Here is a 26597-nt window from a genome sequence, read left to right as displayed (position 1 = left end):
ATGCAAAGCTCTGTTAAAAGCTGACCCAGAGAAAGCAGGTTAAAAAGAGAACCACACAATACACACATTTGACTCCACTTCCAGAGTATTCATCTCCCATTGGATCAACTGAAAGGAAGCAGGAGGGAAAATACAAGAAGGATCAAAACTGAAGGTTCACTAATGACATAGGAAGGGAAGAGAATACTACTTGATGTTTAAAGAAACAAAACACAGTTCTCAGTAACACAGTTTTTTTTCAGTTTGGATTTATAACCAAAACCCAGAGACTATAACAAGCATGAAAAACTCTTGTATTTCATTGTCTTCTGGCCTCATTCTCTTGAAAACAAGCAAACAGAGAGGGAGATACATGTTGCATGTCTTTAGTAGTCTGTGACTTACTCAGGACTTCTGATTCACCAACAAAAAGGTCTGAAAAATCAGAAACTGGAGTAACACTTTATTATTTTTTTAGTCAAAGAAGCTTTTAATCCAATGGAATATATTCTGTGCTTTTATGGACATTTCCTTCACTAGGAATTAAATCACTGTTCATATTAGAGAAGAATGTAGCAGCTAAAATTTCAGTTCGTTTGTCTTGTTTGGAACGAGGACAAGGAAATTGGGCACAAGTGTGTTCTGGTGCTTTAAGAGGTTGCTGGCAAAGCAAATCAGTACAACACAGCTCTGCCAACCTAACTCAAAATCTCCCAAAAGGGTTCATTAGTTATTCACAAGCAGCTGTTGCATAGTTACTTCAGGATGACAAATGATTTGTCACTCAGGGCACTGTCTAACATTAGCCATTGTTTTCTTTTGTGAGCCAGGATGGCATTGAAGCCAGGTATCAACTAATAACCTTGACCCTCTGAGGAGGAAGGAAAGATGCCTTTTTTCCTCAGTATGAAACTAAGTTTCTGTGTCTCAGCTCTTTTATTGGCAGCCAGACAAAAAGCTCTCTATAACTCAGCAGAGCAACTCCTGAATGTGCAAGTTCTATTACACAAAAGCATTTCTACAATAATAGGAAAATTCAAACTCTGTATTTTCCCTCGAGTTTGAAGGTGGCTTGTGAATTCCACACACAAACCTAAGATGGTCATTTGAAGACAGAAAGGGCTGCCATCTCTAAAATCATGTTCAAAACTTAAATATCAGTACCTATATTTAAAGTCTGTGTTTTAAATCCTTTTCTCGCACTGGCTCAGGTGTCCCTCCTCTGCTAGAGGCCAAGCCCAGGACAGTGAGGTGTGTTTAATCCACTTACTGTCAATAATATCTCCCAGCCCTTGAGCACGCAGGAGATCCTTGAGCCTCGTCACCTCCTCCTTCAGCTCCCGCACCAGCTTGGCGTTGGGATCCTCGTTGATAACAGCGTTGCATTTAATCTGCTTTGCACGATCAGCATATCTGCAGCCACACAGGACAATGAAACCTTACCACAAACATGGAACTGATTACAAACAACTTTTATGCAACACAGGAATGCGGCAGCACAGAAGACGTTTCGCTTGCAGCTGGATGTCAGCAGAGGAGGCAATAAATCCCTGCTTCCTCTGTAGGGCAATTGAGTTCTTGCCAGTAGAGTCCTCTTCCCCACAGATAAGCTCAGTTCACAATAAGCCAAAGGTTTAAAGGACAAAGTATGGCCTTTAGAGCAAACAGTTACCCATATCCATCCCACAGGAAGAGAAAGTACCTTAAAGTGCTCAGAGTTTCATCATAGTTTATGTCTGCTGGACTGAGGGCAGCGACCATTGCAGTTCTGGAGTTACCACCTGTAGTGAACAGGCAAGATTTTAGATGAACTACAGCACACACTCCAGGCACTACCTATCTACCAAATATCAATGCTTTCAATAAATTATAGAATTCAACTAAATTCTGCAGTATTAAGAAACATACAAAAACCACAGGAGACAGTTATAGCATTAAGGTAAGGTGGAACTATGACAACTCAGATTTGGCTACTAAAGATATTTAGCCTCATACTCAATACAAATTTAAGTGAGTAAAAGCAGTCAGGAAATTCAGTCATACTTTCTTTTCATACTGGCACAGACAAATCAGCCATACCCAGATTTTCTCGAAGAAGCCACGTTAGTACAGAATCCCTGTAGGGTATAAAGTCTGTCTTCTTCTTCTTTTTGCTCTACAAAGAAACAACACAATATGAAAAATAGGAAGGATTTCCTGTGTAAGAAAGATGTGAACATCTTCCTGACATTTAAATTCTGCGTTATAACACAATTCCAAGCAGCAAACCTTACACTAGGCAAAGAAACCAACATCTACTCCTACACAGACCATCCTACCTTGCTGGTGCAGTTATCCTAAGTTGAAAGCATTAAGGAAAAAGGAAAAAGAAGAAGGATGAGCTTCTTAACAGAGATTTATACATTGTTTCCATGTCAGACAGTACTTCCTTTTCTTAAAAAGCCAAATTAATGGAATTAATAGCTTCAATTGAAAAAAAAAAATCTAAAAAATACTTAAGCATATTCAACCTGTCCAAGGTGTTGACTCACTTTTAAAAGGAACAACAATCATCGATTTGTTTTGTTTCTTTGGGGTTTTTTTTAACAGCAGTTGAATACAAAAATAAAAGACAAAGTACTTTTCTAAACCCACAACATTTTGCTTGGATCAATATATGCTCACTTAAGACATTATTAAGTATTGCCATTGCAAAGAAAGCCAGTGAATCAAGTTATTGCACTGATGTTTCTATAAATTTTAACAACAAAGCTGCAGTTAAGTTTTCTACAATAATTTTTTCAAATAAAAATAAAATTACTGCACTGCACTGAAGGTCTAAAATCTTGCTATGTGAACAGGTCTTCTACATAAACACAGGCTTCTTTTGCAAGGCTTCTTCACAGTTAAACAAATCAGTGCTTCCATCTGTTGACAGCCTGTGTGACACCCACAGAATAGTATCAACTCTATTCATCTATCAAAATACACACAGCTAATAGGGCTGAGAATGCAAGGCCAAGAACAGCAAATGATTCTGCTGTACTCCACAGATTTTACTGTTTCCATTTGACCAGCTATGCAAAGGTTGTTGCAGGGAAGGAAACGCTCTACTTACCACTTCAGCCAATGCTGAAATAACTTTGCCCAGAGTTGTGAGAGACTTGTTTATATTTGCTCCTTCCTGAGAAAAGAGAAACCAGTATTATATAGTAATTAAAACTCTTCAACCATGAATCTCTTCAGATCTTCAGGTTTGAACTATTTCTCCCACAGTTATAACTTCTTATTTGTCCAGCAAAGACTCCTGCAATGCCCAATGCACCCTCCGCACCCCGCACCTTTAGCCGCGTTCCTTTGGCCCCGGTGGAGTCAGCTCGCTCACTCCCAGCCAGATCCACGAGGCTGATCTTGCTGACCTGAAGACAGAAAGCACATGAACAGGAGAATGAGCTGTTGGTGAACCAGAGCAAGGACAGAACTACAAAGTCACTGCAGGGAAGATGGGTGAAAAACGCTCAGAAAGCCGCTGATCTGTAACACACCTTCTCTGTGGAAAGGTCAGTTTCTGTGTCATGTTTCTTCTGAGTAAAGACAATTGTAAACACAGCATGAGAGCGGCTGCTGGTTTCATTCATGTTGGTGGCTGCCACAGTCCTAAAATATGAACAGATAGGAGCACATTTAAAAAAGGACAATCACCTGCAGGGCTGAATGCAGCTGCAGAGGAATGAAAGCAAGAGGCTGCACAGGTGATGTGCTGCCCTGTAACCAAGACCCTGCCACACCTAGCACCATTCCCAAACCCTTTCATTTTTTCATTCCTGAATTACTCCCATCTTCATCACAGTTTAGACAGAGCTTTCTTAGTCTGTGTAGTCAGTAGTCCATCTTACATGCAAACACCCAAGAACACTTGAGCAGCATTTATGTGAGTCCTTCTCACACATTGTTGAATGAAGCCAAGAGCTTGCATGGAAACAACTAATAAGGAACCAGAAACTGAAGCTGGAATGCCAATTTTAGTCCTAACCACCTGAATTGAGAAAAGAGGAGACTATTCACATAAGCTTTTCAACTAGGATAGTGACAGAGTACATAGCAAAGGCAGAAGTAAATGCCAGATAATTATTTAGACTTTATCCCAAGTCCTTGCAATCTTTAAATGTCTACACATCGATCTGCAGGACTAGTTCAGCACACAAAGCAATTTCAGCTTTTAACAGCATTGATCAGTGCATATTTCAGTAATACTCCTCACTTACAAGAGGTTTTTTTAAAGTGCTAATGCATAACACTGATAAGAATATATACCACACTCCCACCACTAACCTGGCTTTGTTCCCAGCATCCATGAGGTCTGCAATGTCTGTGTAAGATGTGACTGCTAACTTGGACAGATCTTCCACGTAGGGCCCAAGGAGAGGATGTTCTCGCACCCGCAAATTCCCTTTGTTCTTCGGGTTCAACAAGTCTCTGACTCTCTCACAGTAAATCTCCATGTAGCTCACCTGCAAACAGAATTTTCACAGACAATTCAGTATTTCTGAAGGTCTCCTCCACAGCATTTCAGAGTGCCAGCAGTAGAAATTCCCCCAGCCCACCACAGGAAAGCTAAGGGTGTCTAGGGTCATTTAACAGCTTAAACACTGGCAAAGGCAAGAATCAAAATTCTCCTACATCACACCTCTAATGTAAGCTGCATCCATGTATAGATCCTTCCACCATTACAGAAAACCCTGGTGTGTAATGAAAAATTATACACTGGAGTCCACAATCACCTTAACAGCTTTAATATGACACAGCACAAGCATCAAACAAGACAGATGGTAAAAGGAGTCTGCTTCCAAGGAATGTCTCATGAACCACCAAAGCAAACTTAAGAAAGAAAAAAAAGTTCATCTTTCTTGTCTGCAGAAGCAACTTTTGATTTTAAAAATCATGGCTATAGTATTTGACAACAAACATGCAGTCTTCCAGCTATTAGTAAAATAAAACCATCTGTAAATGCATCTTTAAATTTTTCAGCCCATCATTTTTTTCAGGATTACTACACAGGTAAAGGAACACTGGTTTTCCGTTGAGGATAAAAAAGGAGTCACAGAAAGGTTTTTACATTTGTCTCAAAAGAGAAAAGACAAAAAGCCTTAAAAAATAAAATTAAAACCCCAAACTAATCAGAAATAAGCATCTTAGTGCATCATCAATAACCCAGCACCTAGGCTCAGTTTGATGTCCAGCACACAGACATTCTTTGATCCCTCACCACACTCACCTCTACAGAATATGACATTTCCTCATTGCTGTTGTCATTGATTTTCTCAAACAGCTCTTCACATAGCTGGAAAGAAATTAAGCCCAAGTCAGAAATGAGTCTTTACTGAGAAGTAAGAAGTAACTATCAGGACATGTCATGGAAATGGCCTTAGAATGAGGGCAGTGAAAGAAAATTACCCTAATGCATCCACCACACACAGCCTCACTGGAAGATAATTCATCTCAGTCCTACATCACTATCAACCTTATTTTGTCCAGTATTTCAACAAGTGCTCCAGGTTTCACCAGTCTCATTATTCTGTACTGTAACATTAGCAGTAAGCTTCAGTTCTGTTAACTCTTACTGCAATACAAAACACAAGTGTGTGTCTGAAGGTGCCATACAAACCAGATTCCCTTTCTGGGCCCGGTCCTACCTGGGGAATGATGCCTGCTTGGCTCTCCTCCTGCTTGCCCATCATGGTGTAGGATTTCCCAGCCCCAGTCTGCCCATAGGCAAAGATGCAGACGTTGTAGCCCTCAAAGGCGTGCAGGAGCATCTCCTTCCCAATATCATTGTACACACGGCTCTGAGATGCAAAGCAGGGATCTTCAGGCTGGAAAGACACCAAAACAGCATCAATACAGACTTCCCTATCATTTGAGTAAGATTTCAAAAAGCAACTGGTTTTATCTTGGGGGTCAATCCCTTAGGAAGAGGCAAATTAGGCCATTTTTACACACAGGTTTTTCCCAAGGCAGAACAAGATGGAGAAGGACAACAATTACAATGTCACTGCATTGTTAGGGAGTGTATCTTATTCTTAATCTAGCATTCTCTTGCTTCCTGAAACGTTGTATTTTAACATTACCTGCTCCTGAAATCAGGACAAATTTAGCTGTGCTAACATTCTAACATCGGGATCAAGATTTTATCAGACCTCTTCTGTTCCTTGATGCTGCTTATCTGCTAGTTTTCATGCATTCTGTTCATAATGTTCCTGTGACTGGGCTAAAATCAACTTTCATGGCTGCTCTGAAAAACTCAGTAAGAGAGGCAAGTATTTTATTGTGAAAACAGTCTCATTGACCACAAATTTGCTCAGAAATATTAAATCTTATTTCACCATCTAAGTGACTAGAATTAATCTTAGAGAAATGCATTATCCCTTCTTTGTACATCTTTTAGAAAACAAGGCGGGGAGGAGGAGGTGGCAGAACAACACAGCTCTGCTGGAGAACAATTACTGGAAGTCACTGAGAGCTTAGCACCGACTCACAGAAGGGTGGGGCACAGGAGCTGGATGAGAATTTATTGCTTTTGCAGCTTTTGGAAACGTGGGTCACTGGGCTGCCTTTTCCAGATATGCCAACAAAACCCAGACCATGCATCCCCTTGAACTGTAAGGACTTGAGCAACTGTCATTTGTCCAAGAGGAAAAATGAATTACCATGGCACATATGCATCCTTAAAATATTTAGAACAGAACATTGTTGGAGAATATTTTCAGTAATCTTTCAAATATGTACAAGTTGTTTTAGCTTTCTGCTCTCACCCAAACAGGGAAACACAACATACAATGACAAGCTTTTAACCTGAATGTGGGTGAGAAAGACTGCAGAAACATCTGACAGGGGTTCACGATCAGGAGAGAATGTTAAATCACACCAAACAACAACAAAAGCAGGCTTTCCTGTAAAAGCACTCACCGATGTGTGGGACCAATAAGAGTAGTCAAAGCTGAAGGACTTTGGTGCTTCCTTGGGATTCTTTGGGTTGATAATACCTACAGGAATAAAAGTCAAACTCTTAGCTAACTCGACACTTAGGAGCACAATTAATCAACTGGCTGACCCACCCTCTGTGAATTGGAGTATTTATTCAAAGCTGCCACATGGCATACGAGTAGGAAGACTGCAGTAACAGACTCACTGCTTCCTAGTACTATTATTTCTGCAGGACTCATTTTAAATAAGACAAGAAAAAAAATTCCTAAGAGAAATATGCTGTTGCTTAACAGAATTCTGTGCGTTCCACACAATCAACAAAGGCTTTTCCAGACACCTTTAGGTTGGTGGGTTTAGTAATTCAAGGTTTTTTTCCTTCCCAGCAACAAAAGTGCTTGGTATAACCTTTGCCTGCAGGGGAGCAATATACAATGGATCCAGCTCTCATTGCAGTGGCACACACAATGCTGTAGTTTCTGTATTCCAAGGAGGGAAATTTATAAGCACAGCCCTTGCTGCAGAAGCGAATCTCTACTGCTTCCTTCTTTTCCATACTACAGTGGTGGAAATACTTAAATATATTATTTCCAGCAGCTGTTCTCAACAGCTCTGTAATCTCTGTAAGTAGGACTGCATAAAAGCATAGTCCTGAGGGTATTAGATAAACCACCCTGGATTTACACATCTGCCCCTGCACCTAAAGCAGCAATTTGCCCCTGGGAGTGAGACACTAACTGTGATGTGTGCAAATAAAGTCCACAAGGAAATAAGCCATATAAAGGTGTCAGCAGTCTTCCTGGGGATGATTTACATCCTGATACCAGACATCCTAGAAAGAAGATGCTTTTTTCTCACATATTCTTCCAGTTAGTTTATGCTTTGGGAGATTGGGGCTTCTCCCTTTCCTTCTGTGATGAATAAAAATTCTATCAGCCACAGCTCTTACCATTTCAAACAAGAACTTAGCATCTTGTTTCACTGAAATCTCTGAAAATGTGGTTACAGAATCCCCATTAAAATCAAATCATTCCTCTACCAGATGCTGTGCCCCTGAGCAGGGCTGGTGTCCAAAAGGACAGCGTGGAGAAAAGATCACAGTCTGGATTGCAAATAGCAACAGTTGCTACTCTGTTTCTCCTGGCCAACTCCGATTCACTCGGATGCACCTTGTGCTGACATTCTTGCCTTAAAAAACCTGACAGACATGCAGAGCCAATGAATTATATGCACCAGCACGGTATCAAATTGCCAAAAATGCTTGTGGCTTTGGATAGCAACGCGGGCATCAACACAGAACAAACTGTAACCTAAGCAATCATCCATGGCTTTAGCCTCCCCTTGCTGGCTCTGCCTGAACAGCAGTACAGCTCCACTCTCCCTATTCCACCCGTCCTGAAGAGAACAAAAAACAAAGACAAACCCCAGAGACAACTCCCTGCTCCAAACTGAAATTAGTTCTCTCCTTGCAGGGCATTCCACACTGCCACAACTCAACAGCTTCTCATTTAAAAATTTAATATCAAAGCTCCAAAAGGTAAGGGAGATGTAATGCCTTGTATCTGGAAGTCCCTACCCAAAAAAGCAGTACAAATAATAGAATCTCCACTTTAGTGTCTGAAAAGGCACTACAAACTTGCCATTAGTTCCCCTTTCTTGCTCCAGCCTAAATTTGATCCATGACGTTGGAGAAAAGTAAAGTTCAGGCTCTGTGATTTATGCAAGTCATTCCATTCAGCTCCATCCTTTTCTCTTTTTAAACCACTGTTGTTATTATTATTGTTGTTTTCTTAGACAGACTTTCCTCAGCCCTTTACACTGACTTTCATATCCAGCTCACTACTTTGAAAATCACTTTTTTAGGATGCATGCTTTTGCAAAGCATATCTTGAGAAGTGTATCAGGAAAAGGAGTTTAATGTGCAAGACAGCAGCTCTGTCAGAGGTTGGGAATGCAGCTGCCTGGCCAAAACCTTCCAGTGCAGCAGGAAAGGGTCACAGAAAACCTCCCAGCTGCCAGGAGCTCTGCATGCTGCCCCTCGCCCCTGGGATCCAGCCACAGCCTTTGCACAAAGCCTGAAGTCTGTCCATCCCTATTTCTGTTCCTTGCACACAGGCTACATCCTTCATTTTCACAAGTCCCAGTCTACAAATGAATCCAGCAGAGCTGACTGGCTGAGAAAATCGAAGATTACAATCTCAACAGATTTCAGCTGGACTGAAACCCTCCTCATTTGGGGCACGGATCACCAGGTGGGTGCTGCCAGCACTAATGATGTCTGATGTAGTCTAGGTTTAAAACCAGTGATCAGGCAGGCAATGATGTGATTAAAACACCTGGAAGATGATGAGACAGCAAAGAAACCAGGAATTCAAACGGAAATAACTGACTTCACTTGAAGTTAGCTATTGCACCAGGCATCATCTTCAGAGGTACAAGAAAACCCAAGAAATCTAGCTACTTTTAAAGCAAGTTAATGGATATTTCTGAAGAAATTAAAAACCTTCTTCTAGTACAGGTAAGCTTTATTCTAAAAGTTCATGTGCCAAATTGGGAAAAAAAGAAATGGGGATGCATAAATTAGACTGAGTTGGCAACACTAATTTTATGTACCATGTTTCTCAACCTGCTGTGTTTTCCACTGACCACGGAAACAAATACAATTAAAACAGAAAGAGCTCTGTTCTCAGTGTCTCCAATATCCACAAGAATACCAACAGCTTTCAGTTACTTTGTTTGGTTTTGAAACCATGCAAGGCCAAGATGAATTATCTTAGTGAATCATGAACTAGGTCGTCATCTATCTCCTCTGCCCACAGCAGCCTCACCACACAGTCCACACTCTAATGGTTTAATTACAGAGCCTCAGGAAATGAGAAAGGCAATAAGGCAGACGATCACAGCAGGAACGCATTAATAGTCTTTTTATCTTACAGAATAAATTTGTTTATCTGCTATTTCAAAGGTCCAATGTGGCAATTAACTCTTGTGTTTGCAAACTGACACTGCTGCTTTGTGCTGCAGCTATAATTACCAGCAGCATGGCACCGGAGGCTGCACTTAGCCACTTTCTGAGGAAATCCCTCTCTCAGGCCCCTTCTGCACCAGGAGCCAGTTGATTAGGTCATGGGCTATCTTCTAGCTTTCCACAAGCTCAGCTTTCTGCACCAAAGAGACACTGGAAGGGATAGTTCACAGAGGCACTGTCTGCCACACACTGCTACTGAAACAGGGCACCCCTGGAGCCCGAGGTGAGAAGGATGGAACAAGCTGAGGATAATATTTCTCTGCTGCAGTGAGTGCCTGAAACTTCTTCTGGGACACCACAGTGGGGGTTAATGCCCATCATTTACCTTTGGGATGGAAGGCCAAAAAAAAGGCAGGAGAACGTTCATGGGATTAAAATATTTTCTACAAATCATTGGCTTGGTTGAGAGAGATAAATGCCCATATTATTACTTTTATTTATTTGAATAATGAGTTTCTGGAAATTTTGAATAATAAGCTTCTCCTTAATAGATCTGTTTTCTACCTTTGTACACAAATAAAGTAATTACACATCATAAACTGAGATAAATAACTCCGTGTGAACACAGCTCTGCAGCAGTACCCACGTGAAGCAGCTGATTCAGTACCCACCACCATGCCCACCTAGAGACACAGCCTGCATTTTAAAAGCTTAGTCTCCCCTTACAGCTGTACAGTGAGCCAAGCTGAGCTGCTTCACACCACGCAAAGTTCCTCTCAGCAGGAGTAATTCACATATTCTCTGGAGCTCAAGCAATTTAAACAATTCTTTGCTTAGCTGTTTAAGTTTGGTGGACTTTTTGATACCTGTAACTACAAACATTTTCTGTCTCACTGACCAAAAGGTAAAGAAACACACAGTTTTAAAAGAAATTTCTTCACACCAAATAATCTCTTTTTTTTAATATTATATAAGACCCAAATATTGATTGGGCCTTGTACAGGACAAGTACACAGTAGGAGCAGTACAGAGGAACAGAAGGAGAAAGCAGGAGCACAATAAATGAAAGAATTACACTTTCAGATGTGCTCTGCCAACAGTAACAGACCAATCTCCACAAAACATTGGATTTTAGCATACCCTTACTTAAACAGGCAACTTCATCTTTTGGCATTTTTATTTCCACAGTCCATCCCACTTGTTCCTTAATTAACATTTTATATACCATCCACCATCTGCTTTATCAGCTAGCACAAAAATAACATATACTTTCAACCTTTCAAATCTATGAGCTCAAATTCATCCCTAGTTTTTTAGCAAACACCGTAGCAATACTTGAAAGACCACTACTGAAATAGTACCCATATATTTCATAGTATGTATTATATTGCTTTCCTATTGTCATTTTGGACATCCAAATATTCTGCCTTATAATCCAGTTTTCATTTCTGAAGCTGAAATTCAAAAAGCACAGGTCAAATATGCACTTCGTTTTACAATTATAACCAGAGCGTGGAGCACAGCTGAGAGCTGATGCAAAGTTAAAATCTTCTAGGGTATTTTCAACTGGAAGCAGCATTCTGTCTTCTCACTCCTTTCTGAACACACAAACACATTCCCACTTCGAGCCTTCATTTCTGGACTTACACTTCCAGTCTCCTTTAAAACTAACCAAGTAAACAGACAGTGGGAAGCCTACAAAGGGGAGGAAAAAAATCCACAAAAGCAAGGAAACTTAGCCAAGATCAGCCCCCTCATTCCATTCCCATCTACTCAGTCACATAAATATTTTTGCAGGCACAAAGAATGACTAGAAGTGCTTCTTAACCTCTCCAAACTCGTATCAGATGATGACACTGAATTTGCAGTCCAAGCCTGCTCTGCTCTCATCCCAGTCAGTGCTGCCCCTCAGCATGTCACAAATTCTCAGATTAGAAATTATCTGCAGTTCAGTATCTGGGGATGCCCACACAGCTCCTTCTAATGAGCTCCTGGAACAGGGAGACAGAGTGCAGAGCACTCAAGAGGCAAGAGCTGAAATGATTCTCTTGCCCTCCCTGCACTTAAAGTCGCATCAGAGGCGATTGCCCGGCTCCGCCTGTGCCAGAGCCCAGAGCCCAGAGCCCAGAGCCCAGAGCCCAGAGCCACCCTGCAGGGCTCAGTGCCAGCAGCCGTGCCATGCATGGCATTAGTCACCGTGCCATGCATGGCATTAGTCACCCATGCACGGCATTAGTCCCCATGCACGGCATTAGTCACCCATGCACGGCATTAGTCACCGTGCCATGCATGGCATTAGTCACCCATGCATGGCATTAGTCACCCATGCATGGCATTAGTCACCCATGCATGGCATTAGTCACCGTGCCGTGCATGGCATTAGTCACCCATGCACGGCATTAGTCACCCATGCATGGCATTAGTCACCCATGCATGGCATTAGTCACCCATGCACTGCATTAGTCACCCATGCATGGCATTAGTCACCCATGCATGGCATTAGTCACCCATGCACGGCATTAGTCACCCATGCACTGCATTAGTCACCCATGCATGGCATTAGTCACCCATGCACGGCATTAGTCACCCATGCATGGCATTAGTCACCCATGCATGGCCTTAGTCACCCATGCATGGCATTAGTCCCCGTGGGTGCTCCAGAGCTGCCTGCCTGCAGCCTGCCCCTCAGATAAACACCAGCAGCCAGAATTAACCTGTGCTTCATCCTGGGATTAGCTGGGACACAGGCTGTGCTAGCAAGGGGCGTGAAGGGACAGACACACTGAGGGTTTTTAAAAACAAACAGTTCCTAATCTGAAATGAAACCCAATGATGACGAAAGTCGAGTATGGAACTGGAAAAACCGACCTTCCCAGATCTGTGCAACACAGCCTGCTTTGTTGGTAACATCTGCCATGCCCATGTTGCTACCATAACAGGCAATGCTGAGGGCACAAAACCTCTTTCATTTCTACCTAGGAAATAAGATTAGGTTTCTTCTCACCAAGAGAGGCTTCACACCAGCCTCAACAGTTCTCCCTGTGGCAGCATTATTCTAGCTCAAGCTCACATTCCTACCAAATGCCACCACTCAGAGATAACACCTAGCAAGAAAGCAGAGTCTTCACTTCTGCTCTCCTTAATCATTAGTAAAGGAATAGGCAGACATTTTCAAAAATCATTCTGGTCTCAACAGAACTTTGGAAGGGGCAACTTATGGAAGAAAAATACAAAATAATTTCTATGCCTTCTTCTAACTCTATTTGGACCAATATAAGTAGTAGTTTTATTATGTTTGAATAAACGATTTATCCATTTTATTAATGAAAAAAATCTGGGGCTTTCAGAATTGATTCCACAAGACCAAATTAACATTAAATACAGAGTCCCTTAAAAAACATGGGTCTGGAAAATATATCTGTACCATCTGTAGACTAGAATGACAACAATGGGAACATGTTCCTTACAGAGAGCAGGGTGGAGCAGGCATTCTTTATTTGCTGGAACGTGAATAACACCACAAAGACACGTTTAATACAGGCTTCTTTCCTAGGCAAACGCTGCAATCAGATCTATGGCCATAATGCTTTTATAAGACAGACTTTCAGGGCTGTTATTATAAGAGATAAATGAAGGGAAATGGACACTTCCAGCTCATGAAGCAGTGCTTGCTTTTCAAAGCATTGTTTGCATTTTTCAAATCATTAAAAGGGAAGGAAACCAAGTAGAAGCTAAGAACAGCTCATTTGGAATTCAACCGGATTCTCTCCCCACTGTGGAATTTCAGCCCTGCACTGGGAGAAAGGTTGGCTGGGGGAGGGAGTGAGGCTCAGCAGCACCAGGGCAAGGCCAGCGCTGCTCACAGAAGCTGCTGGAAAGCCGCTCTCATCCTCAGCTGCTCTTACAGATCCAGAGCTATAAATACAGCTCTCCAGCTGGTGTTCTTGGAGAACGCACGCAGCAGGCCCTGCAGCAGCGGAGCCAGCCGAAGCAGACTGCCCTGCCTCAAAAGCTGACCCAGAACCATTCCCGAACTTGCACTGACAATGGATTACCTGGAGTGTCCGAGTGCACAGGCAGCAGGTCAGGGCTGTGTGAGGGGCTGGGGCAGTGCTCCAGCTCAATGCTGGGCTCATGTTTCTGCCTCAAGGCAGGTAAAACAGTATCTCCCTTCACCTTCTCTGACTTGACACCGCCAAGAGCCAAGGGCCTCTCCTAAGACCATTCTGACCTTCAGACACATGCCAGCAACACACTGAGAACACCACGAGCACCGGCATCTTGGGCAGCCCGGTGTTAACGATTTCAGCCCACTGCTTAAGTCAGTTTGGTCAGTTCTTAACAGTGGATGTCTCTGGAAGAATTTGTGTAGTGAACGAAAATATCCAATTCTTAAAGTATTTCCTATTAACAATTTACATTCTCTTTAGTTCTACTTGCATACTAAAATGCGGCAGTTTATTTAAGCATTTGATAAAAAGAGTCCCCTCTGGAGGCCTAGTTCTGTGTCAGTGAGCACTAATTCTGAAGGGGAAGCATTCCACATGGAGAATCACCACTGACAGAAACTCCTCAGGGTTTATTAGTAATACCCCTCTGCTATGGTTCCATACCACCTTCATAACATAATGTAGTCTAACTGCATTTAACATCAGCTGGAACACCCTAGTCATCATCCCACAGTCTCACTCCAGAACCAGCATTTGCATCTCTAGCATTTAAAGATGATTAAATGTTCATCTTCCCCCAGCTCCCCAAAGTCATCCTCTGAATTTTTTTAACAGTGCAGAATTAACACTTCAAACTATTTTTATTCAATCATGAGAAAGGCTTTAGAAGGAAAATCAAGCACCAAAAAAATCCACATTTTTATTTCTTCTCCAAAGAAATATTCCAGGCTTGTAGCAAAACATATGAGCTGTCAATACTGCAGGGCATTCAGAGACAGTGACTAAGACAGACTTGTGGACACAGAAATCCCTAATGCCACAAAACACAGAGAACTCTAATGCTCACGTTGGTAAGAGGACAGTGATCAGAAGGCTTTGGGTAACCCCTGCTATTGTGACCTCTTTGGCCTTTCTTCCAAACCTCAACCACAAGAGCATCCAGGCCTGCTCCATGTGACACCGTTTATCTCCCCATGAACAGCCTGCTTTGATAACACACCCCCACGAATGCAGGGCAGGATTTTCATATTGACAAGCATCCATTTAGCTTGCACCACTAACAAGGATTTACAGACCAGAAAAATCAGGGAAGGGGTGAAGTGACATTCCTGCAATGCTGTTTATTTGCCCAAGACAACCTCATCGTGCAAGATACCAGTAAAAAACACTAGAAACATTTAGGGGAAAAAAACCAACCAAACACACCAAGAACACCAAGCTGTGTGCTTTAAGAACCAATGCTTTTTGGCAGGCACAAGGCATCAGAAAGGCAATATGCTTATTTTTTGAGATATCTAAAATTATTATTTTCATAAGACAGATTGCAAGTCAAAAGTATATCAATAAAGAGACAGCTGAATTACTGATGAGGTTACCTTATTCTATGAACCTTTCAATAGTTTTGACTTTTGTATTACACTTCAAGTACTACTAATGTAGGCAAACATGCAATAAATCAAAAGCCTTTTAAGCTCAGTCCTGCTTTCCCACCCATTTTTAATTTGCCCCAGAACAACTGCATAAAGCAGCACACATCTTAAAAGGAAAAAAAAAAAAAAAAAAAGGAAAGAAAACCAAAACAAAGGAGAAATTAAAATTAGATGTTTCTGTATTAGGTTTTTTTGGGTTTTTTTGTTCTTTTTTAATTTAAACACTTAAGTCTAGGTCTGAAGTTTATACACATTAGGGAGAAAAAAAACCCCAAAGAACAAAACAAGATTAGAAGAAATACACTTTTTTTCCCTACAACCTCTACAAATTAACTCCAGAATGTCTTACCAAGGTTTTCTGATGCCAAGGATGCCTGGATGAGAAGCTGACAGCCATATGTCCACAGCAGCAGATGGGATTATTGTTCCTGGCAGATGGGACCACTCCACCAGGCCTATTTTTATTAAACATCCAATACCTTCAGCAGCCACAAAGAACCTGCCACCATTACTGAACACAGAGAGCGCTGCCGAGCTAAAATCCCCACAGGTCACTGCCAGTGCTGATGGGAGGATCCAGGTGCACTCAGCCCTTCCAAGCTAACCTGGCCTGTGCAGGTGCACCCTTCCACTGGTGTCCTCACACAATAATCACAGATGTGCTTTGAGAACTTGGGTTTGCTCTGTCACTTGCACATACAAGATGCTAAACCCCATTTTCATTCATCTAGTGCACAATTAATTGCAACAGGCATATTCCAAGTAGGGTGCTTCCTTACTTCCTTGTTTTATTTGTTTCATGTTTTACACACATATTTAGATTTTTAAAAGAAAAAGCCTGCTGGGCTCTTTGATAGTGATTAGTATCTAAATGCTGTCTTGTGGCTTGAATCTCTGCTTCAATTTCATTTGTTTTTATTTATGCATTATTTACAGGCATTTACAGGCCAGATTATCAAATCACTTCCACCAAAAAAAATGCAAAACAAACCAACCAACCAAAAAACCAAACCAAAACAAAAAATCCCTCAAACAAACAAGAGCTAAACCAGAAAAAGCACAATGCTCAGGGAGTCTTTAGGCACAAACAGCTGCTTTTTTCAGCTCAATAACCCAAGGCAGCAGCTGCCAATGTTGTTTATATTTGTTACCTTTGAAAAGCCCTACAAGAATGAGCACAAGAACTACTGACACACAAAACACCCTTAGATCTATAGCTCAGCTTTCATGTATTACACTGCAGAATCTTTTTCCCACTCACTACAAAAACAGTCATAAAGTAACTGGACAGGATAAGTAATTAATACATTGTGGGCAAGATGCATTGGTGTGAACCTTTCTGAAAAAATACTGGAAAAAGCAGCAATTAAAGACAAAACGTATTCAATCAAGCTATGCAGAAAACCATGATCTATGTTTTAATTATTAATTTCAAAAAGCCACTTGTGAGTTTGGACATGATAAGCCACCTATTCAGTAATTGAAAGAATATACTCTTCAGAACAGAACTCCAAATGAAAGCATCCTTTCAGCCCACTGAATTCACTTGCTTAGCAGGTGCTTTTGAAAACAAAGTTCATGTTTCTTAGGATGATTTCTAAGTTATAATTATTTATAAAGAAGGCCTTTTCTGAAATTAATCCCACTCAGTTACTGTTGATGGAGTTTTTTAATTCCTAATTTGATGGTGACATTACCTCTTCTTTGGAAAGTATTCTGCATTCCCAAGTTGAATTTTACAGCTCCTGCCCTGTCCTGTCTCTAAGATTCCTCCATTACCTTCTCTTCCCCTACTCCCCATTCTCCCGTGTCCACTGAAGAGCTCCTGGCAGCACCATTCCAATGGATCCCACGTGCACACAGACATGACCCGAGCAGCCCTGGCCTTCTGCCAGGTTCCAGCCCCTTAATGCAGTCAGCACTCGTGACTCAGCCCAACTGCACAAGCTCAGTTCTGAAATGTGTGTTTAAGACAAAGACTGACGATTTAAGTGCAAAATGCATAATAGCAGAACAGAAAAAAAAAAGACAAATAATATGTTCAAGTACTGATTTCAAAATTTCCGTATTTTGCATCCTTCCAGAAGAAAAACACAAGTCCCAATTACTCACAGTAAGTGTCCTTAACATTATGGGTTAAAGATCTTCATACAAATTCTCTTTTTCTGAGATTAAGACATACCTGGAACTGTATTCAGTTCTAGGTATGCACTGTCATTTTTAAACAGTGAAAAATGATACAAACAGACTCACTATGGATCGTGATTAAAGGTCTTGATCTCCTAGGAGGAAATGGCATTAAGGCCAGATAGGATAACAAGTAAATTCTGCAGGAGTGCACAAGCAAATGACGTTGTTTTGCTTCTAAGGCAAAGAACTGTGTAACAAAATTGAGCATAAGCTTTCTAACCCAGAGGGACGTTTTGCTTTGCTGGCAAGCACCCTGTGAATGACAGGCAATCCCCAAAGCCATAAACAGCCAAATTCACACAAAAACTGTCCAACAAAAGCAGCATGTCAGGCAACAACCCTGGTGGCATTCTGACTTCAAGAAACTACTTCATTATGTATGTAAAAAAACACTCCTTTTTCACACATTCATCTAAAATTATTTATTTATAAAGTACACCAGTCATACTCTTTATTATCTGTGTCTTTGTACAGTTTCCCTTAACACAATCCTGAGCACTTGGCCTCAGTTTCACTGTAATGCAGGAGTCTCTGCCAATACATTTACAAAACTCACACTTGGACAAAGTTTAAACGCAGGAACCACAAAGGATTTGCAGAATAGCTTGGTCAATCAATACATTCAGAATTAAAGTTCAAGTAACTGTCAAAATCCCTTCTTAGCTATCAGACTTCACAGTGTCTCATCAACCGGTGTCACGACAGCCCATTAGGCTTTAATTCCAAGATAAGGGAACTTTAACTGCCTTGGAGGCTTAAAATAGTCACTGCTCAGTGTATCACCATCCTCTCAGGTTTGCCTGCTGTCAACTTGATCAGTGCACAAGTGAAAAAATAACCTTCTCAGAGGCAAGATATCTAGACCTTGATCACCTCACTGGCACATCTGAAAGTGTGAAGCAGGAACTCCTTAGTCTAGAATTACTACTAAATTCCCTTTATTTTCAAATTACTGCATCAGATATGAGTCTCAGGTGCACTAATTTCACTTCATGTGCTCAGCTTTTAGTCGGCAAGTTCAGACCTTAATAATGAGGAGTTCAATAATGTAACTGTGGGGCTGCAAAAACCTGAGCATCATGAAAATGAAAGAATCTTTGGCAGGACAGCAGTTGTGCCCCCCAGATCTAACCCATAACCTAAAAGCACACCAGCTGAAGAATTTCAGATGGAAGTTGTGTGTGCCGGACATCTTGGTTAGGAAGATTCTTTGGAGAGAAGATTTCTGCTGATTTTTTCCCCCACCAAACAATGCCTCATTCATATCCTTTATTATACAATCCTCTTCAGTTCAAACTACTCCTCTGTCCACTGCTCTAAGAGGGAAATACAGGGAAAAAATATCCCACAGAATGTAACAATGTTTAACTACGGCAACCGATGATTCCTTCCCACAGTCTGTGATGTCCCAGTGACTTAAACCCGACCATCTGTCACATCAGCAGCCTGATCAGAGCCACAGCACTCAAATAAAAGGCTGCACATCAGAGCACTTCAGAGTGTAAAACACAGCAAAAGAAGTCATTGCTGTGAAGACATTTCCAATTAGATAAATCTGAAGTATTTTTCTGCTCTTGAAGGCTGATGCAGTTTGTTGGAAACGTGTTGTGGTAGTGCAGCTCTAGAGTTCAGAAACAGAACCAGGCCCAGGCCACAGCTCCAGCTCAGACAATCTGCCAGGCACTGACTGGTCACCCTTGCTGCTGTGCCATAAACAAGGTGCTTCCACAGGCTCCTGCAATTCAAACACCTTCAGCATCTAAAATTACTGCTGTGATGACTGCAGCAAGAAAAGCTGTTCCAGAGGTTCCCAGTGGTGCTCCTGGAGCCCAGAGCTTGGTGGCATTTCCATAACAAATGTCCTCTAATGAAGTCTACAGTTCCTGCATTCCACACTGCCTTCAATGATGGGAGACAAGCACCTGTTCTACATGAGATGACTTCAAACCCCTCCCACCCTACCTTAAATGGAAATTTTGAAATCCAATCACAAAAAAGCTTCTTTGGGTATATTGCACATAAGGTCAAAAGATAAGAACTTTCTGCACTAAAAAACAAGCTCTCTTCTCTATGACACCTCTCTTCCAATGAAACCATAAACACTATATAATTTAAGTGACCACAACCAGGATTTAAATTCCACTGCAGAAGCACAAGCAGGCTGACGTACAACCTTGGCTAAAAAAAAAGGGAGAGGCCTGTGAGAAACCTCCTTTGTGTTAACAGGCATGAGTAAACACTCAAGTAATCAGACAGTGAAATAACTCAGTGCTCTTGGAGTGTTGCTTTCTTCAGCTGCAGACAAGATGGCTCTGCTTGATTACCTAAAAATGAAAAACTGCCCCATGAAGAGCAGTTTACAGGGCAGAGCTGTTGGTCTGCAGACGAGGAGCGACACTCCCTCAAATGCTGTCAATACTGCCTTGGCCTCAAGTATGAAAAACAACCAACCCAACAACCAAAAAAGGTGTGCCCACACACAGTTTCCCACAGAACAGTGTTCTCCAAATTACACTCACAACAATTATATAGGAAGCTTAACACTTCTAATTGGTTAGAAAAGAAGGCGATTCTACGCAGTCTGTTATTTTGCTGTCACTTAGATATCTGCTCTGGAAAGCATAGAACTTGATACCCTTTTCATCTCAGCTTTCTCACCCAAACTATGCTCTTAACCAAAAGCACACACTGCAGAATAAGCACACCAAAAACTAAAGCACCAGATCCAAGCAGAACCTATACCCCCACAGTTATCAAGTGCTGGTGTGCAATGTATTCCTCTGTCTACCACATGATGTTCCCAAACACTGAAGTCACAAAAAGGTTTTCACTTTGGTACTCCAATCCCTCTGTAAAATTTTCAAATCAGCAGAAGCAAACACCATGAACAACTCCATAAAAATCAAGATATTTGTGATTTAGACTTTCTAGTCACATTCAGAGATAATCTAGTTTGTAATGACAGCCTCAGAAAAGCAGAATAACTAAAAGATTAATTCTAGATGATACAATGATACAGTTCTCAGTCTGACAGAAGAAAATATTTAAGTCAAATATTTTAGTTTGGGAACAGAGAAAGACTCCCTTCCAAGATTAAATTAAACTTACTGGTTGAATTGCCTTGCATCTGGATGATACATTTGGACTCCTTGCTGGTTTCTCGGGAGTTGAAAGGCCGCACCCGAACAGCCACCTTCACTGACGCCCCCGACATCCTGGCTGCTGCAGCACACTCGGGGAATGGAAAGGGATCAAGAGCCTTTCAAGTTATCCTTCCTGTTGGTGTTTTCTAAGGAGAAAAATATCATTCAGTTATTTACAGCTATTGTGTTCAAGAGGTTGATAAAATCAGCAAGGTTCAATATTTCTTCATAAATGCAATTTCTGCTTTGCAGATCACCCTCCCTTACCCCCAAAAGGTGTCACTTCAAAGCCAGAACTGGGAATACACTTATCAGCACCTGTTCACTGTCTCCCTAGTCAAAAGTTTCTGTCACCTGAAGCAGTTCTTTTGAAGTGTACAAATATTTGGTTTTCATACAATTTCATACATTTCTTTTCTGGAAGAAAACCAATACTTGGTTTCCTTCCAGAAAGTAAGGATGCCAATACCAAAATATCTGGTTACAACATGTGTTAGGCTTAACCTAACAAAGATAATTTTAGCAGTAAAGACACAGCTACTTAAATTTCATCATGAGGCAATGACCATGTACCCCATACCCAGGCTCTCACACTGCCAATCCTTGCTGCCACAATGCTTTAGCAATAATATAAAACTAACTCAAGTGTCATCGGCCACAGCACACTGACTTTCAATACACATGACTCCAGAGAAAAGGGTGGACCCCTAAAGAAGCCCTTGCAGTCCTGGGAAAGTCCTCTTCTGGAAGGAAATAACAACTCACCAACTACTTGTGTATCTACTGATTAAAGGATACACTGTAAGGAAGAGGAGGAATCAGGAATTGTTACCTTCAGGGTTACTATCTATGTTCAGCCAAATGCCCACCATTAAATTCATCTCCACTATCAAAATACTTGCTCAAATCCTACCACACCTAAATGATGGAGCACTTTTGTTGCAGAGAACTATCCCTGACACCCACTATCCAAACTTCAAGGCATGTCTGAGACAGTGTTGGAATGTAGGTTTACAAAAGATTGCTTTGTTTGTATTGGTGTCAAGCAGCCTTTTCCATCAGAGAAAGCTTTTCAGTTGGTCCACTACTGAGAATCCAGCTTCCTGCCACAGGACATGGGCAGTACTGGAGTCTAACAGCCTCAAAAAGCAACGAGATTCAAAGAATAAATCCTACTAGAAAGCCCCTACCCTTAGCTAGGAAAGGTCCCATGGCAGACATACAGAACATGGATGACTATAGTGAGAAAACATTATTTATGTTTGATTTATCCTTATATCCTAAATATCTGCTATGGCCACTGCTGAAGAGAGGATTCAGAGCTGGGCTGATCCTTGGTCTGACTCAATGCAGGCATTTCTATCTGGAACCTGACTGACCCTGGGCAGAACTCAACCCTGCTCAACCATGCACCAGGATTCCTGACATCTTCTCTGGTTATCAACACAGCACGAATCTGGGGAAATGCTCATTTCAGGCTTGTGATCACAGAAGTACAAAAATTACTAGCAGGTCTAAAGCAAAAGCATTTCAGCTGTAAAGTAAGTTCCACACCTGGTGAAAGTACTTATACGTGCTTAATTGAAATTATGACACATTTTCCCACAGTACAAGAAGTCTTTAATAAAACTGCAAAACTTCATTAATGCCATCACATGGTGAAGGCAGAAATTAAATTACTCCCCCAAGTAGAAGCAATTTAAAGTATTCCTTATTTTCAAAGGTACCTGAGGTATCTCATCAGACTAGAAGAATGTCTTTAGGAGCAAGCCAACTGAATCTCAATGTCATTGGTACAGCAAACTGGTTGAACAATGATTAATGACACAGCCACACCACCAGCTCAGGGTCAGTACGGAATTTTAAAAAGCTTCACTAAAATCCTGAACACAGACTAGAGCAGAAAAGTACTGGGAATGAATTCCCATGATGTTCTGGGGTGTTCTACAGAACTGCTTCTCTCCCTCTTGCACAGAGGCGCCCACTTTTGTGTGGAACTAAGAATCAAACACTCAGCATCGTTACCAACTCCTGCCCCCAGAATCCACCCTGTGGCTTTGGCTCTCCCTCCCAGCCCCTTGCACCAGCCCCTGAGCCCTCACAGCACAGCCAAGTGTCAAGACTAATCCCAACACAAGGCACAGCTATTATTCAACTGACCCTGAGCCCTGCTGCTAGAAACAGCAATGTCACTGGACACGGCCACGCAGAGCCTGTTTGTGAAACACCAGTTAATAACCTGGCAGGTGCAAAACGTCCATTTCTTGTCAATTCACAGGGACTCAATTTACTTTGTCCACTGTGTTCTTATAATATTGTTTATGAAACGGAGGGGGCTTATCTTCCCTTCTTACTGTGGAGGACCACAAAGGATTTTTTTCTGATGTTTTCATAAAAACATCTCTCAGAACACTGCATTAATTTCTGCAGATATATCTGGGAGGCTGACAAACAGAGAGTGGGATGAAATAATCATCTACTTTTTTTTATATATATATATATATATATATGTTCTCAAGTACCTCTTAACATCATATGCACAATAAGAAGGCATGAAAATCACATTTCCAGAGACTCCATATGCACTAGCTAAATGACAGACTTGTTTGAAACACAACTGTGAAGAGATTCTCAAAGAGCAGATCACAAAATCACCTGCAACATGAAAATTTACCTGCTGGACTTCTGCAGTTACCAATTTTTCCCAACCCTAACTTTTGTGCTGACGGAAAATTAAATGTGGTATAATTTTAAATCTCTTTTGTTCTCAACTCTGCTGTTTTTCATAGCTGAAGTAAGCAAAACACCTACTCATATTTGCACATGGATTTTAGTTGTTTTGAATATCAATTCACTATGCAAGATTTAATTTTCATTAGTAAGAAAATTGACCAAAACCAATATAATTTGCCATGCTTTCCATACATTTAAGCTGTTGGGGTTTTGAGGGGCTTTTCCACTTACCAGTTATCTTAACTGGTCATAACAATTTATAAAGGTAGCATTGCCCTCATGACATAGAATGGTAAAATAAGGCAAAATGAGCCCCAAGTTACATAGCATCACAGATAATAGACTGCAGCTGGTTTTTCAGGGTTCACATTTACCAGTAGTACCACCTCCTACTACAAAATGCTGACTACAGAGTGGAAACATAACTTGAAAAGAGAAAACCAAAATATGCAATACAGCTTGTGGTACAGATTTAGAAGAACAATATTCTTAAAAGACGATTTTTTTAAATGTTCATTATTATAGGCTTCGAGGCTGCCATCCATGCTGGAATGAATCATCTCCCTAATGTTTTGGAAGGAATCTACTAGCTGTGTCTCTTTTAATGCTCAGCCTGCATGAATGCAGTCATGAACCAAGAAGGGAACTGTGTGTGTGTCCCTGAGGTGATCTACCACTGGCTCCAAAACAGGTGGTACATGACATTGGAGTTGCTCAGTGATCTTCATCAGCAAAAAGCAAATCCTACATCCTAGTTTTACACCTATTTGAAACTAAACACACTCACTCTGTAAGTCTACAGTGAGATTTTAATATTAAAAGGTGTCATTAAAAGAAATCATCTAAATATCTTGTCTGTTTACTGGTATTCAAGCTGACAAACCCAATTGTGTCGATGAATCACCCTTCACAGGCTCAACTAGATCTGGGCTTTCCCAAAAATATCTGAATAAACATTAAGACTTGAATACTTGGATGTATCTGAAAGTTTTGGCAAACCAGTTTTTATGCAATGTCAAAATACAAACACATTGCTGTTTATTTAAGTAAAGTTACAAGCAGAGCAGGGATTTAGATTCAAATTATTATTTATACATGCAGAGAAGTCTGCAACAAGCTCGAAGTGGTTACAAAACAATGTCCAAAATCTATATCTCTGCATTCAACAAAAAAAAACACCCAAACCCACCACATATCACAAACAAAGAAGAATCACTTTTTATTTAAGAGAACCAGTCATATACCAGATAACTGTGTCATAGCTGCATGTCACAGAATGTGCTAACTTTGAAACAAAAAAATTGCTTGTAACTTAATCAGTGCAAGAGCTCTGAAGAAATAAAACAAGGACAGAGATTAGCACACGGAAAGTTGGCAAAACAGCTGTTTGGGGCAGCAGGCGTATCTGAACAAGGGGCCCCAGCAGAGCCAATTTTAGGTGCCGCATGAAGCTCGAGCAGTGCTGACAGAGTGATCGCTCAGCTGAACTCACACACACGCTCTGCTATATCTGGACCAGGTGGAGATGCCAGATCGAACAGTGCTGCAGAACTTGGCGAGGCACTGAAACCTGATCACATGCACACATGGCTATTTACCAACACTGGGTTGTGCAACAGCAAAAGAACTGAGCCAAGAAGGAGCTGGAAGCGAACAGAAATGTCGTTTAGAATTTAGAATTTGGTATGAACGTATTTACATTCCGGAAGGCAGACATAAATTCATCATCTGCTTCTGGCGGATTCTCCAGCGCGGGCGCTGCCCCCATTGCGGCGGTGGCCCCAGCGCCGGGCCCGCTCCGCCGCCCCCCGCCCGGGCACGGCCACTGCCGGCTCATCCTCCAACATGGCTGCCCGGGCCGCGCCGAGCCGAGCCGGGCCGGGCCGGGCCGGGCCGGGCGCCGCTGCCGCACCCCGCACCGCCTCCCGGACCGGCGCTGCCGCCTCCGCCCCATCCGAGCCGCAAAGGGGAGCAGGGCGGCGGAACGCGGCACGGCGGGCGGCATCCAGCCGATGGGAAAGCCGGGGAGCGGCCGCCCGAGGAAAAAGGAAGGATGGAGAGGAAGGGAAGGAAGAAAGGGAAGGGCAGGGAGGGAGGGAAGCGTCCCGGGGGACGAGGAGATGGCATCGGGCAGATGGAAAGGCCGAGCGGGGCCCCACGCCCTTGCGCCGCTGCCCTGACAGCTCCAAGGTATCCAGTGCTATGCATCCATCCATCCATCCATCCATCCGTCCGTCCGTCCGTCCGTCCGTCCCCCCCCGCTCCCGGCCTCAGCCCTCCGCGGGGCCCCTCAGATGAGCACGGCAGCATCGCCGCCTCCCCCTCCGCATTACGGCATCAGCCCCCCACCCCCGCCCCGCTCCGGCCCCGCCAGCGCGGAGCCCCCTCAGCGCCCCCTCAGCGCGGTCCCCTCAGCGCGGCCCCCTCACCTGGCGCGGGGTGTCCGCGGGACGCGGGCGGTGCGGCGTCAGCAGCCGGCGGGGCAGCGCAGCGACAAAAACCCGGCCATCCCCATCGCCGCCTCCACCGAGGCCTGGAGACCTCCCCGCTGCCGGGAACGGAGCGGGAAGGGCGAGGGAGGGAACGGAGGGAGGAGAGAAGGGGAGGGAGGAGAGCGAGGCCGGCCGGGAGGAACGGGCGCCGCGCTTGCCCCAGCGCCGCTCCCGCACTGCCGGAGCGCGGGGGGAGCGCCCAGAGCGCGGGGGGAGCGCCCCGCTCCGCCAATCGCCGCGCGCCGCCCCGCCCCCTCGGCACGGCCCGCCAATGGCGCGCCGCGGAGCCCGCGAGCGCCCGCCCCCGCCCTGTCAATCACAGCCGCCAGCGCCGCCTGGCGGTGCCCGGCCGCAGCGGCACCGCCCTCCGAACCGAGCCCTCCGCCGCGCAGCGGGGGCGCGGGGAGGCGGCCCCTCACCAGCTCCAGCCAATCAGAACCCACGATGCAAATCACGTCTGCGCCCTCGGAGCCTATCGGGAACGGGGCCGCAGCACCGCCCGCCGCGCTGTGTCCGTGCGCGGCCCGGACTGT

General features: G+C 43.0%; 1 protein-coding gene across 6 annotated transcripts in view; it reads right to left on the bottom strand.

Moving 5' to 3' along the window:
• The window catches only part of KIF1B (kinesin family member 1B), a 78587-nt gene extending 52472 nt beyond the window's left edge, over positions 1–26115 (bottom strand). For 2 of the 6 annotated variants that reach the window (XM_036396073.1, XM_036396076.1), the window contains exons 1-14: positions 26002–26115; positions 20805–20985; positions 6925–7001; positions 5652–5831; positions 5234–5299; positions 4291–4469; positions 3504–3615; positions 3300–3377; positions 3077–3142; positions 2298–2315; positions 2059–2134; positions 1682–1760; positions 1250–1392; positions 67–108 (exon numbers count right to left, since the gene is read on the bottom strand). In XM_036396073.1, coding sequence (XP_036251966.1) covers positions 67–108; positions 1250–1392; positions 1682–1760; positions 2059–2134; positions 2298–2315; positions 3077–3142; positions 3300–3377; positions 3504–3615; positions 4291–4469; positions 5234–5299; positions 5652–5831; positions 6925–7001; positions 20805–20910 — 1222 coding nt within the window. In that variant the 5' untranslated portion in view covers positions 20911–20985; positions 26002–26115. The remainder of the gene's footprint in view (positions 1–66; positions 109–1249; positions 1393–1681; positions 1761–2058; positions 2135–2297; positions 2316–3076; positions 3143–3299; positions 3378–3503; positions 3616–4290; positions 4470–5233; positions 5300–5651; positions 5832–6924; positions 7002–20804; positions 20986–26001) is intronic. The other 4 variants (XM_036396075.1, XM_036396077.1, XM_036396074.1 and 1 more) reach the window with 3 other exon arrangements.
• Positions 26116–26597: the final 482 nt, after the last annotated feature.

Source organism: Molothrus ater, chromosome 23 (assembly GCF_012460135.2).
Source record: "Molothrus ater isolate BHLD 08-10-18 breed brown headed cowbird chromosome 23, BPBGC_Mater_1.1, whole genome shotgun sequence".
Taxonomy (NCBI): Eukaryota; Metazoa; Chordata; class Aves; order Passeriformes; family Icteridae; genus Molothrus; species Molothrus ater.
The sequence above is the reverse complement of the archived record's forward strand: the minus strand, read 5'-3'. Positions and strand labels throughout refer to the sequence as shown.